This window comes from Buteo buteo, chromosome 29 (assembly GCF_964188355.1).
Source record: "Buteo buteo chromosome 29, bButBut1.hap1.1, whole genome shotgun sequence".
NCBI classification, from domain to species: Eukaryota; Metazoa; Chordata; class Aves; order Accipitriformes; family Accipitridae; genus Buteo; species Buteo buteo.
In genome coordinates this window covers 3,855,526-3,869,257 of record NC_134199.1, presented here as the reverse complement: position 1 = coordinate 3,869,257, position 13,732 = coordinate 3,855,526, and the positions used below count along the sequence as shown (strand labels likewise).

General features: G+C 49.5%; 1 protein-coding gene across 3 annotated transcripts in view; it reads left to right on the top strand.

Annotated features, from left to right (window-relative positions):
• Positions 1 to 332: 332 nt before the first annotated feature.
• The window catches only part of AXIN1 (axin 1), a 73,559-nt gene continuing 60,159 nt past the window's right edge, over positions 333 to 13,732 (top strand). For 2 of the 3 annotated variants that reach the window (XM_075018412.1, XM_075018410.1), the window contains exons 1-2: positions 333 to 532; positions 2,793 to 3,764. In XM_075018412.1, coding sequence (XP_074874513.1) covers positions 2,887 to 3,764 — 878 coding nt within the window. In that variant the 5' untranslated portion in view covers positions 333 to 532; positions 2,793 to 2,886. Of the gene's footprint in view, positions 533 to 1,733; positions 2,198 to 2,792; positions 3,765 to 13,732 lie in introns of those variants that run through there. The other variant, XM_075018411.1, reaches the window with a different exon arrangement.

The window sequence follows — 13,732 nt, the reverse complement described above, 5'->3', positions numbered from 1 at the left end:
ACCCCCAGCGCCGTGCGCGGGCCCTCGGCCATGTGCCCGGGGCTCCCCGGGGCTCCAGGCCTCCTCGGGCGGGGACCTCGGTGCGCCTCCCCGCCGGCCTAGCACCGAGCGCGGGGGGGGGGTCCGGGGCCGCAGAGCTCCCCTGCCCGCCCGGCCGCCGCCGGTCCCGGGCCCCCGCGGTGCCCCCGGCGCCGCCTACCCCCGGGCCGGGCCGGGCCGGGCCCGCTCCGCCCCCGCGGCCGGCTGCCGGTTCGCGGGCTGCCGGTCCCGCAGTACCGTCCGGGGGCGCGGGGGGCGCGGCTGAGCCGCTCTCCCCGGCGCTGGGGAGGCAGCGGCGCAGGCGGAGCGGAGCGGTGCGGGGCTCGCTGCTGCTCTCTCCCTGTCGCCGCCACAAGCCAGCGGCCGCGGCCATGGGCGTCCCGGGCCGCCCGCTTTGTGCCGCCGCCGCCCCGCCGCCGCCCGCCGCCCCGGGCCGCCGCTGCTGAGCCGCATGGGCCGAGCCCCGCGCGGCCGCCGCTGCTGCTCCGTGCGGGTGAGTGAGCGAGCGAGCGAGCGGGGAGGCGGCCCCGAGCCCAGGCCCTGCGCCGAGGCCGCGCCGGAGGCCGCCGCCGGGCGGGAGGCGCGGGGCCGCGCCGGGCGCCGCCGAGCCGGCGCTAGGCCGCCCTGGGCGCGGGGGGGGAGCGGGCGCCTGCCGGCGGGCACGGGCCGGGCCGCGCCGCCGAGGGCGAGCGGGGCCGGGGGCGGCGGCGGCGGCGGCGGCGGGGGGGGCGCCGGCCCGCCTGGGTCGCCTCCCCCCCGAAGTTGCCCGGGGGCGGCGGGGGGCCCCGCGCGGCGCCCTGTCAGCGCCGGGGCCGCCCGCGGAGCCTGCCCCGGCCCGGCGCCTCCCGCGGGGCGGCGGGGGGCCCGGCCGGGCCGGGGGCGAGGCTGCCTCTGCCCGGGGCCGTGAGGCCGGGGGCGGGGGGGGGGGTGTGTGTGGGGGGGGTCTCCGTGCGGGGAGAGAGGCGGCCGGGCGCCGGCGTCCCTCGGCCGGGCGCCTCGCTCGTCCCCGCCGGCTCCGGCCGGCGCTCGCCCGCTCTCGGCGGGCGCCCCGCGGGGCTCCCCCCCGGCCGGGGCGAGGAGCGAGCGCCGCCTCGCCGCAACAATGACCGACATGGCTGTGGGGCCGCTGCCCCGGGGGCCGAGGGGGCTGCCCCAGGGGGTCTCCGGCGCCCGGGCAAGGGCTGACCGGGGGGGAACCTTCGCCGGGGAGAAGGGTGCGCGTCCAGCCCTCGCGTCCGTACCCGGGGTGAAAACGACCTAAAACCGCAGCGCGGTGCGAAGAAACAGCCCCGTTCCGCGGTGCCAGGGCAGCGGCTGCGTGCTCCGGGCGGCTGGGGCCGGGTGTGAGGGCGGCACTGGCTCCTGCGGCGCGGGTCGAGCATGCGGGTCCCGCCGGGCTCGCCGGCCGCTCCTGGTCTCGCTGGGGCTATTCCGCGGTGAGCGGGTGGGCTGTGCGGACAGGCATGGCGTAGGCGTAGGCACAGGCGGTTCTTGGTTCGGCTGGAGAGAGGGAGTGAATGGGGGGAAAAAATGGCAAAGCATCCCAAAGGTGCGTTCGTTGGGGTGGGGTGAGCTTGGAGAGGGAGGCCGAGCTAAGACGTGTCTTTCCCGGTGTGTTTTCACATGCAGTTGAGTTAATCCAGTGCATGGAGTAATTCGTCGGGCAGCTGGTGCTCTGCAGTACTCGGGGCTTCGAGGCTGATGCTGTGCTGTGAAACAAGACTTTTGCTACTGTCTTTACACAATGAAGTTATCTTATCAAGCAGCAGAAGTAGCAACCCGGGGATTTGGCCTTCTCTGTCTTCCCCTCCTTCCCCACACCTCTCATCCTCCATGTTGACTTGTTGCTCTTTAAAAATGTTGTTCTTGGTCAGATTTCCTTCTCAAGGTGGTTTTCTCATCTTCCTTTGATGACCTGAAATTTTCCCAGGCTCGTAGCATGTGATGTTGTTAGCATAAATGAACCTTTTCTCAATGGCCTGTCTACAAAAAACGGTGCCAGAACTGAGCTCCTGTGCTAACATGCCCATCTGAAGCAAGAATGCAGTCCAGATGCCCAAAATATCGGGGTCAATGATACATCTGGATTCCCCTAGAGCTAGACGAGGCGACGCAGTGTATTTCTGAAATGCAGAGATTTGTGAGGAATGTGGCGCTGGTATGTCACTTGAGCGTACAAAAGCCACCTGTGTTTGATTAAGGTGCAGTCTTGCTTTCAGGACTAGCTGGATATTCTTTCAAAATATTTTTCACAAGCCTTAAATTCCTGTTTGGGGATGAGAATTTCCTAGATCAGTAGCCAGATAAAAACATGCTGCCTTAGTATGACCTGGTACGTGTGCTGTCCAGGTAGGCTGTGCAGAGGAGTTCATGGCAGTGCAGAAGATGGCATGTGTCCTGTGGCACCGTGTGGTACCTAAGTGTAGATCCCTCGGGTGAGGGCACTGCCAGATCCCAGGGTCCTGTGAAACCGCCGGTGTTGGGAATTTGGCTGCTGTTTTAGCATAGCACCAGCCATATCAGCGATGCCAAACGCTGGATGTAAAGTTTTGGGATATTGTGTAACTGTCATTTTTAGAGGGTACCTGGTTTGAGCCAGTTCTTTGCTCTCTGAAGTTGCCGAGAGCTTTGCCATTGATTCCGCTGAAAAAGAGACATTAATACAGTAGTGGTGCAGAGCAGAATTAGTGGTTTGTAATCTTAGAGTGTTTATTTACAGTGATACTCGCTTATTTTTTTCTCATCTGTTTCAGCCAAACAACCTTGTTTACCCAGGAGCTACAAATATTGGTGATTTGAGATTTGAGCTCATCCCCCACTGTTCCTGCGCAAGCAAGGACCAGAAAAATGAATATCCAGGGGAAAGGCTTCCCCTTGGACCTCGGAGGAAGCTTCACCGAAGATGCTCCGAGGCCACCGGTTCCTGGTGAGGAGGGGGAACTCGTGTCCACAGATCCAAGGCCAGTTAGCCACGGTTTCTACTCCAGTAAAAGTGATGTGGTTAGAAATGAGACGTCCACAGCAACACCGAGGCGTTCCGATTTGGATTTGGGGTACGAGCCTGAGGGGAGTGCTTCGCCAACTCCACCCTACCTGAAGTGGGCAGAGTCGCTGCACTCCTTGCTGGATGATCAAGACGGCATCAACCTCTTCAGGACTTTCCTGAAACAGGAGGACTGCGCAGATCTGCTGGACTTCTGGTTTGCCTGCAGCGGCTTCAGGAAGCTGGAGCCATGCGCATCTAACGAGGAAAAAAGACTCAAGCTGGCAAAAGCCATTTACAAAAAATACATCCTTGACAACAATGGCATTGTGTCCCGGCAGATCAAACCGGCCACAAAAAGCTTCATCAAAGACTGCGTCATGAAACTGCAGATTGACCCCGACATGTTTGACCAGGCCCAAACGGAGATTCAGTGCATGATAGAAGACAATACCTACCCTTTGTTCCTTAAGTCGGATATTTATTTGGAATACACGAGGACAGGTGGGGAAAGTCCAAAAATTTATAGCGATCCAAGCTCAGGGTCCGGGACAGGTAAAGGGCTACCCGGTTATCTGCCAACTCTGAACGAGGACGAGGAGTGGAAGTGTGACCAAGAGGCCGAGCCCGAGGCCAGCAGGGACTCAGCACCTTCCAGCAGGCTCACGCAGAAGCTGCTTCTGGAGACGGCCACCCAGCGCGCTGCCTCGGCTCGGCGCTACAGCGAGGGGAGGGAGTTCAGGTAGGTGAGCGCCGGGGCAACATCCCTTCTGCGGCGTGCCTCCGAGGAACGGATTGGGGAGATGCTGAAGGTGCAGTGGTGATGGGAAGCCTTGGAGGACCTTGGGTGGCGGGGAGCTTCCGCATCGGTACGGGATGGCGTTACGCGGGTGCTTTGGAGGAGTGTAAAGCTTTACTTGAAAGTAGTCACGGGTTATTTTAAGGGTGTCTTTGGTCATTCCTATCTGGTTGCCCCAAATCATCCCTGCAGCATGTTCCTCACCTGGGGAAGCTGCTGCTAGATGTGGTCTGGAGGCAGGTAGGGCTTGGTGGGCAGTGCAGAGCCATGGACAGTCCTTTTGCATGCACAGGCAGTTGAGCAAGCTGCAGTTTCAGGTTGGCTGTAGCTCACACCAGCAGAAGGTCAGCATTCAGTTACTGTAACGCAGGCAAGTACGTCTATTCGTAAAACTCCTCTGTGTAAATGTATGAGGAAGTCGTGATGAGCCACAACTAGAAGCTGCAGGAAGCTTGCAGGAGATATCGTCACCTGCTTATATGAGAGGAATGGGGTTCAGAGTGCTCCCTGGTAGTGGTACTGCTTTGCACGCAAGATTCCCAGCACTGAATTCTAGTAGTGTCAAAGTCAGAATCACCGAATCCAGTTAAAACCATTCCCTGCTGTAGCTTTTCCCTTCAGCAAAGTAATTGCTGGGTTTTTTAACTGGAGGAGTTGCAGAGTTTTGCAGCCTGTTTTTTTTCTGGGTCCCCCACCCACTTCCAGCCAACATGGATTTTGAAACTTGCTGAGAGCTCAGTTAAAATTCCAGACAATTAACTTAGCAGGGAGCTCTCTGGGATCAATAAGCGTGTGTGTGTCTAACCCTTGCTGAATCAACAGAACCCGGCCAGAACACATTCCTACTTTTTTTTTTTTTTTTTTAAATAAAATCTCCTTGTTTTAAGACCTGCTTAGGCTAAAATCTGACGCTTTGTGAAGATTACGAAATGAAGTAGCTGAACTGTCCTCTTCAAAGCCGCCTGCCTTATGAAAAGCATTTCTGTATTTAATCTCCCTCGGTCGTCCCTTTAGGCTGGCAGCTGGATACGCATCCCGCCCCACACAAGGTCTCGGCGCCTTTCAGCTGGCGAAATGTTTTCGGTTTGATTCTTGTTTTCTTATAGATTTTGAGGAGGGAATGTTGCATGTGGAACTCTTAGGGAAAAAAAGAAGGGGAATTCATGCGGACTCCTGCTGTTTTAATCAGGAGTCAGAAAAAATGTCCCAGGGTCTCAGGACTTTCCCATGGAGTTAATAAAAACCTTGAATGTTTCTTGAAGTGCGTTTTCACTGAGCGGTCAGGTACTCACCATAAGCGAAGGATTAGAAAAGTCTACGATTTAAGTATCTTTTTATTTAAGCAGTAATGGCTTTAAGATTGAAAATAACTTATTTGAGGTTCAACTGTGTTTGGTTTCCTTACTAGAGCAGGTAGCAAAAACCCGCATGCAACACTGCGCTTTTCAGCTCCAGCTTCAGAAAAAAATGCACTTTACCCATTATCTGAATATATCTGTGCCAGATTTTAAAATGGTTTAAGAAATGTGCTGTGCAATAGAAGCATTTTGGAGTAGAGTTCCTCGGTCTTGGGCATTTTCATACCAGATTGGAACAACATGAAATAAATCTTTACCTGGGGGATGGAGGTCAGAAAAAATGCATTGCTATTAATTTGTAGTGTCCAACAGCCTGTCATTGTGGCTACTGACGTTCCATTGACCTGTGGGGTAGGGAGGCATGGAAACATTTACCGTTCTCACCAGAGCAGGAGTCATTTCTCAGCCTGGAATAACTGAAGATAAGTGATTTATTTTATTTTTTAAATGTTGGTGTGTCAGCTCTAGTAGCATCCAGAGCATCGCCACGGAGGATGCTGCCGAACTGCGTAATCTCTGCGTTTTTAATTCTAAAAAATCTGCTGAGATACTAATTTATGAGGTGATTGTTCCTCTTTGTGCAAGACCTTGTGGTTGAATTAACATAATTCCTGGATGTTGTATAGCAGTAGTTGTCGTGAATAAGCTGGGCTTTAAGCTGTAGCATCTTTATCCTGCAGACTTTTTTGTTCATTGACTTTCTCACCTGAGTAACTATACTGGAAGCTGGTGGGGCTGCTTGCAGCAAGAAGCAATAGCTGCATGCAGCATTTGAAAGGCTGGGTCCCAATTTATTTTGAAAATTTCCACAAACCTTTTTTTTTTTTTGCGTATGTGTGGAAGAATTTCTTGTTTCTGTTCTTGAGGGAATGTTGAAATAAGCTGTTTTGCATTATATCTGAGGGCCTGTTTAATCTTCCCAAGATTGAACATCTATTCCTTGACTTCCATGGAAACCCTAACTAAAGAGGAGTCTGAGCAAATGCAACAGAAGTATTTCTCTGTTAGCAAATGAGCATCTTGAATCAGCTCCAAATTTTTTGCAGCAGAAAGTTCATAAATCTTGATGCCGTAGCTCTGCTCTCGGCCAAGCAAACATAAAAAATTCCTCAAACGGCAGAAGACAACCCGTTATTAGCATTGGATATTTTGAAGGTGTGCAAATGTGCATGCGTATTTGAGAATATCCTGAAGCCAAAAGCATCACCGTTACCCACTGTGTTTTTGTATGCATAGGAAAAGGCCAATAGTCATTATAGTTAGGCTCCTGCAAATTAATTGGACATTGGTTATGGATCAGTGAACTTCAAAGAGGGTAACCCCCGAAGATCTCGGGCATTAACTTGCAGCTTCCGAAAGTGACACTAACGTGGTTGTGAGGGTGGCTAAATCGTTCATTAACCTTCTTCTGACACACTGGGACAGCGTTCCTCGGATCTGAAGAGCAGAAATTAAACCTGTGCCTGAGAACTGCCCTGCAGCCTGGTTTTTGAGCACTCCAGGAAAACGCCCACGTCTTAAGAAGTTGGAAATTTGGTGTTTGGTGGTGAAAGGTTGTAGTTGTCTCTTCTGTCAGGGTGGGTTTCTACTGCTGTCTCTTTAGCTCTGTGTTGGAAGGGGCTCTGCTCCCACTCCCAAAGCATTGGAGAGCAGTGCTCACAGCTGTTGCCTTTACTTTCTTCCTGTGGTGGGAAGTGAGAAGAGCACATGGTGTTACCTGCGAGCAGCTCTGCCTTCGTCTCTTCTGAAAGCCAAGCAAACTGGGAGATTTGGGTTAGTTCTGCCAATTGTTTTGGGTTTTGACCCGTGTCATGAAGCGCACAATGTGTTGAAAAGGAAACCTGGATGATGGTGATGAGAGGACACATGGTGGTGGGTGAAATCTCCAGTTGTTGGCTGTTGAGGAGTGTTGTGGTGGAACCGCTAGGTGCGGATGGAGAAATTTCTCAACGGGGGCTTTGATATACACATAGGTTGGTTTGTTTTAAAGGAAGCTGGCTACAAGATCCAAGCTTTAATTTCCACAGTGCTGAGCTGACTAATCTTATGGCGTTTCACGAGTGTTGGTGGCTCAGATGAAAGGGATGGATGATGTGGTTCTCCACCAGGGCTGGTAGAAATCAACAGGAGAGTCCTTATGCTTGTGCCCATGTACTGGCAGCCTCTCTGGACACATGTGAGGGCAGCTCTCCCCAAAAAATACAGCCAGCACTTCTTCATAACAGGGTGTGCAAAGAAAGCTAGTGGAGAAAAGCTGAAGGAGCTTTAGAGGGATGTGACAATCTCTGGTCTGAGACGAGGCAGTGATGAACTGTAACGTGGAGAGGAACGGTGTAGGCTGGTTCAGGGAAGATGCAGGGTCTCTCTATGGCTTCGGCAGCATAAATGGTCCAGTGGTCAGAAGCTGGGCCTGCATCAGGAAGAAGCTGAAATTTAGCTGGCAGACCTAATTTTGAGTTTGCTGCTTCGTTCATAATATTAAATTGCACACTTCTGACTCAAGACTGTGTGGTGAAGGAATTGGTGTTAATTGTACTGAACGGGTGGAAAACTGGGGATGCAAAATCACAAACACTGATGCAGGAGCAGTCTGCGTTTAGAAAGTTTAAGGCATGTGTTACTGTCTTATTGTTTGACTGCAGAGGCAGCATGTGCATCTTGGAGTTAGGCTATTGGAGCTTCATGAGAGCTTGTTTGCTGGAAAAAAGCAGTTACTGAATGTTATACCCATATGTAAAGGCGGAAAAAAAAGGTTTGGACACTTAGCTTGAATTAAAATTGCTAGGCCCATAACATCACTTGTAATCAGTACAACCCTGTTTGGAGTCTGTGTAGAGCAGTGGCTATTTCCAATTTTAAAGAAAATGAGTTATAGAAGAATAGTTTTGGTTCTGCATTGTTCTTGAGAGAAGTTAGTGAGTCTAACGGGGAGGTGGGGTCTGATGCTAATAGTGCTAAGTGGTAATTTACTGACTGGAGCACTGTAAGATATACAAGACAAAGACTGATGGTGTTTTTGCACAGAAGTTATGCCAGCTTTTTTAAATAGATTGTTAAGCTGATGAAACTTCTACGTGGAAATGCTTACATTAACAGTGTAAAGTATTTATACTGGCGGTTGCCAGGTTTTAAAATGGATTTTATTTGAAGAAGAATACCTTTTGTGCCCATAGCTTTGCCTCTACACAAATCAAGATGAAGAAGTGGTGTATTTGTTGTTTGGTTATGGATCAGTGCTTTGGCTTCTTTTTAAAGACAAGTAGTTAAGCTTTTAGCACTCTCTTTTGATAAATGGATAGCTTTTCTCCCCTCCTCCAGCAAACAGCTACCTTATTTTGTTGTGATTGAGTTTTATTTGGGTTACAGAATCTTTTCTCTTAGAAGCATGAAAGGGGAATTATATCCCCCTCTTTTTGGTGCTGGGGAGTTTCAGGTTGGACATGACAGAAGAAAAATCTTCATGAGGAGTGGGATGCAGCCCAGGAACAGGTCTCCAGATGGGAAGGGATCTCCATCCTTGGAGGGCTTCATGTCTGGGTGAGACAGAGCCATGGCCCATCTGGTCCAGGGTTGGCAATGGTCCTATTTTGATGTGCACTTACACTGATGGTGGGAATCATGAAATGCTGTGTTTTGAGAACAAGGTTGGTTTGGGTTCTGAAACCCAGAAAGAATTGGGTGCTGAAAGGCTGAATGGCAGCTGAACTGATCCCAGGGTGCTGAGAAGTGCACCCAGGAGGTAGCCCATGGGGCGGGTACACCTTGGTTTTGATCTGCTGTTCAATTTGGCTTTATGTTTTAAGAGTTTCTTTGTTGTTGCTATAATGGACTAATCCCTTGAATAATTAGTTACTATTGGACATTTTAAAAATGACTGCCTCTTGGATGTTTTCCTTTAATAGTTTGTTAGGTCCTGGATTTATTAACTATAGAGACAGACTGTGAAATCCTGTTACACCAAGCTTTCTTGGTGGAAAAGGGACTGAGAAGGGTGTGGGGGTCCTGGGCAAACACACGCTGGCCTCGTGTTAGGGTAGAGCTGTTGACTTCCCCACCTTCCCAAGCCGTGCAAAGAAGTCCTCCCTGTCCTCACGGCTGGGTCACTGGCTGCTGGAGCACGCTGTGGTCGTGGCTCATCCCTAGGTTTGGGGCTTCAGAAGGTGCTCCAAGAAGTTACAGCGCTGTGGCTGCGTGGTGCAAGGCCAGTCATGCAGTCACTGTGCATTTAAAATAAATCATGGATCTGGTTTTATTAGAATGGTGGAAAAATCTGGTTTCAGAAATGGCTGTATGTGTAGTGCAGAAAATTGCTGTTTAAGAAAACCCTCATAACAGAGGTGCTGATATCCTAAATCAGTTCCTGGAAATATCATTGGATTATTAGGCTCATCCTTAAATCCATTAAGCAAATTACAGTTAATCAGTCAAATAAAAGAAGAAAGATCTTTTGCAAGGCCCTGTCTTTTGAGCCACATGCAGAAGCTGTAGTAATATTTTAATTTTCCGTCTGTCAGTGAATGTATTCAATTGCCTCGCTTCCTTATGTGGAGGATTTGAAATTAGAAACTGAGGTTAATTATCTGCTTTAAATGAAATATGTGAAGACCACAAAAGCAAAAACCTTCACAATTTGGTATGGTCTGTTAAGCTAGGCAGGCTGTTTCAGAAGGAGAGGGGTTATTTTTCCGTGGTTTTGTTCCGATTGAAGGGTTTTAGTCACAGTAATTGAAATGATTAAAAAGTCAAATTGCTGGTGAATATAATTCTGAGCATCTTTCTGAAAAGATTTGACACTTGGTTGAGAGCAGGGGTTTGCTCCGCCTGGTCTCACTGGGCAGCGTGGAGCAGCTGGTGTTGCGCTGTCCCCGCATGGGTGAGGCCGGTTGTCCGTGGTGCCTCGTTATCAACCTCTTCCATGGCAATGGGATGTCGTAGCTCTGCTGCTAGGGTAGTGGAGGTGATTTGGAAGTGGAACAATACCGGAGAAGAGCTACGCTTTTGAGCATACCAGATATAAAACGGGTCCAACACCATCCATCCTAATGCGGGTAATTAGTTAATTGCTGCCTGCTTCACTTGGAATTGCAGCTTTGGACTCTGCAAAGAAGGCGTCACTCTTGGAAACACACAATCTCACAGCGGTCAGCTGGTTTGGGATCGATTTGTTTGTTAAAAGGCTCATTTTTTTCCTACTGCTGCAGTACGCACGTGGCTCAGGTGTGAGCTGCGCCGGGGGCTGCAGTGCCCATCTCTGCTTGTCGGGGGCAGAGCTGCCCATTTGCTGGTGCAACCCTGAATACCCGGCTCCTGGCACTTCAGGAAAGGTCTGACTCTTTTGGAGACACGCATCTTCTCGTTCCCCTCTGCCATGTGCCAGAACGAGCTGCTTTGCCTGAAGTCACGCTCAGAAATTAAATTGTAGCAGGTCACGCTTGCGTGTAAAAGCAAAACCATCATGACTCACAGCCCTGGTCTGGGTTCTTCACTGTTGTAAGGCAGTGATGAATTTAAGTAGAACCGTTGCAGTTTTAAGTCAGATTATCCAAATTCTATAAAACCCACATGGAAATTGGATTTTACCTTTGAAGATTCCAGAGTATACTTTTGTGGTAAGACCTGGAATTTTTTGGTCCTGTGGCCCCCACAATACAACCTGTCCTTGAAATACCAGCTTTTAGAAGGTCTTTAGCTGATCTAAATAGCTAATAGATTAATAGCTTTCATCTATCCTGATGAAAAACAGCGGAGGGAGGGAAAACTATAGCTAGAGGAAAAAAACTCTTTGATATACCCCAGTGAGACCTACTGGTCTCACCAGCACCTCATGTTAGTCCCTGAACCTACCTCCAGAGCTAATGACAGAAGCTACTGGATTTTGTTCTTCCTTTGGTCTTCTAACCCCCACGTATTCCTTGTCCTGTTGTAGACTGGAGAGTCTCAGTCCTCTCCCTCTCTCCATTTTCATTTTCCTTTTTTCTGGAGGTTTAGGGTTTTCTCATTTATCTCCAGTGTGTGTTCAGAAAAATGCTGGTGCTGGAAGGAGGAGAGCAGTAGGAGTGGGGAGGTAGGGTTGCCTTTTTTCCAGCAGCCCATATTTAGAGTGGGTTAGCTCTGCTGGAAAACCGTGCCTTTAGTGTTCAACAGATTTACTCTTTACAATCATAAATTTTGGTCTTTTTCTTGGCTGGCAATCAGCATCTTGGACTGGGCAAGATTTATCTGGAAGAGGAGCTTCCTTGTTGTGCCATTGCTGCCAGCCTGCTCCGGGCGGTTGCTTTGGGACCTTCCGCCAGCACATGTATACATGTGGGGTCGGTCCTTTGGTAGCTGAGGACCAATCCAGGCTTTCACAAGCAAAGTACAAATCGGAGCCAAGTTGCAGGAGAGCTCCTGGGAATTATAGGTGGGATCCAGGGAGAGAGGTACAGGGACTCCATATCCAGCTGTAGCTACTGGGTTTGATTAACTTTGTCCTGGCTCTGCCCCACGGAAGTAAGAGCTGTAAAACCATTTGGCACCAGACATGCAAATGAGAGCTGGGATGAAGCGACTGTTACCCTCGAGGATCCCAAAAGAGGAATCAACAAATAGAAATTATTCTATTAGCAGGGGCAAAGTTCACAGGTTAACCATCATGTCAAATCAATGAAATACAGCCTTGATCTCCTGCACAAGGGCTTTATTGTGTATAAATAAAAGTGCCTGAGCAAAGACAGCAAGTTCTTGCACTGTAACATTTGCAGCGTGCTGAAGAAAGGGAAGCTCTGTACAGAGTGCAGCATGAAATGCCTCCCTCGGACATCGGCTTCATTCCTGCTTCAAAAGATTGTAAAACATGACCTTGGAACCTTCTTGCTCTCCTTATGGCCCTACCCAGATTGGATTTCCACAGGCCATGTATTTTTTTATTTTTTTAATAAAAAGTTGGGGTCTTTGGCTAAGAAGCCTTGTCTTTGTACTTTTAATTCAGTCCATGTGACTGTCATAACATTTATTTCTTAGGAAATGAAAAATGTTCCTTCTTGAGCAAAGCCACAAAAGAAAGCTGTTGGGTATGCTGGCAACCTCAGGTGTGTGCAGCATGTGTCTTCTGCTGATCTGCTAGCGCTGGATGAAGACCATCACCCCAAGTCCTTTGTTGCTTGGTCCATGGCTCTGCCAGGAAAAGAAATGGCAGAAGCGGCCATCTTTGTTGTGGAAGTACTTATATTTAATGTGTCTTTGAACATCTCCACGTTCAGGGAAACTTTGTTTTCCTCTCTTGGGAAAACCTACTTTGAAAACGCTCGCTTGACCCTGTTTTCCTCAAGATGGACCGATGTTGGCAAAAATAGATGAGCTTGAAACGAGATGGAAATGGGCAGCGAGGGATGTGTAGAAGTTGTCACTACAGCACAGGATTTGTCACGTTGTAAAACGGCACTGTGGTTTTCCCCTCCAGATATATGCAGTTGTCCTGGTTTCAGTGCTGCTGGCTGGGGAAATTAGCCCAACCGTAGGCATTTGAGAAGGCAGAGCATCCTGCTGTCCCCAGGTGATGGTTTTGGGTCTTCCCCAGAAGAGGCTGGAGGAGCCTGCTAAAACTGATTCATAAACCTTCCTCCTGAAGAGAGGAAGCTTTCCAAATGGGCATGGGAAAAACTTTCCTTTGGTAATCCTGGAGATAACAGGTCACACAGCTTCAGCCAGTGATTCTTGCACAATAACTTGTGGTCAGGTTGAAGAGTCTATTTTAGAAAGGCATCCAAGTGATGGGAGGTCATGCAGCATTTTTGTTATCTCTTCCTGTGGTTAGTTACTCTCACTGTTCCCAGTGTGTTCCTTATTGCTTGCTTCAGTTTTTTCCAGCTTCAGTTTCTAGCTGCTGGGTTTTGGTGTGTCTTTGCTCACTTTAGAGCCTCCAAGTACCTTTGCATGTTTGAAAAAAAAAAAAAAAGAAACCCCACTGAATGGGTGTGAATGTTCTCCTTAAGTGGCAGCAACTTTGTTATAGAAGGCCCTTTAGTTTTATTAGACTTTTCAACCCTCCAGTCGACTGTTAAACAAGCTGTAGCTTGTCGTGGTTGACAAACCTTCACTCTGGTCTCAGACCTAACCTACCAGTTTAAAAGGCAGTATTCTTTTGTGTGCAGGTTTCTGGGTGGGGACCATCGAGCTTCTAAGGGAAATTAACTTGCGGCCTCTCTTTCCCCCTCCCACCTCAAATAAATTATGTTTTGTGTTAACTGTTCTGTCACTTCCAAAGGCCAAAAGGAAATGTCAGCCTCTGCTTTAGGTTTTCTGCTACCTGAGGTACTCTGCTACACACTAAGAGTGCAAGTAGGTGGGAATATGTAATTGTATTAAAAACAAAACAGCTGCACAATCACTGTCAGCAACTGAAGATAAAATGTAGAAAGTTTTTTTGAATGATTCATCCATAATTATTTAAAAACATGTTGAATTTATTCTTAAGCTTTGGAGGAGAATTCTTGCAAGGCTGGCGTTTGCTGTCCGTGATGTTTATACACCTGACTAAATGCCTGTCTCAGCAGTTCGTCGGTGTTGAGTACT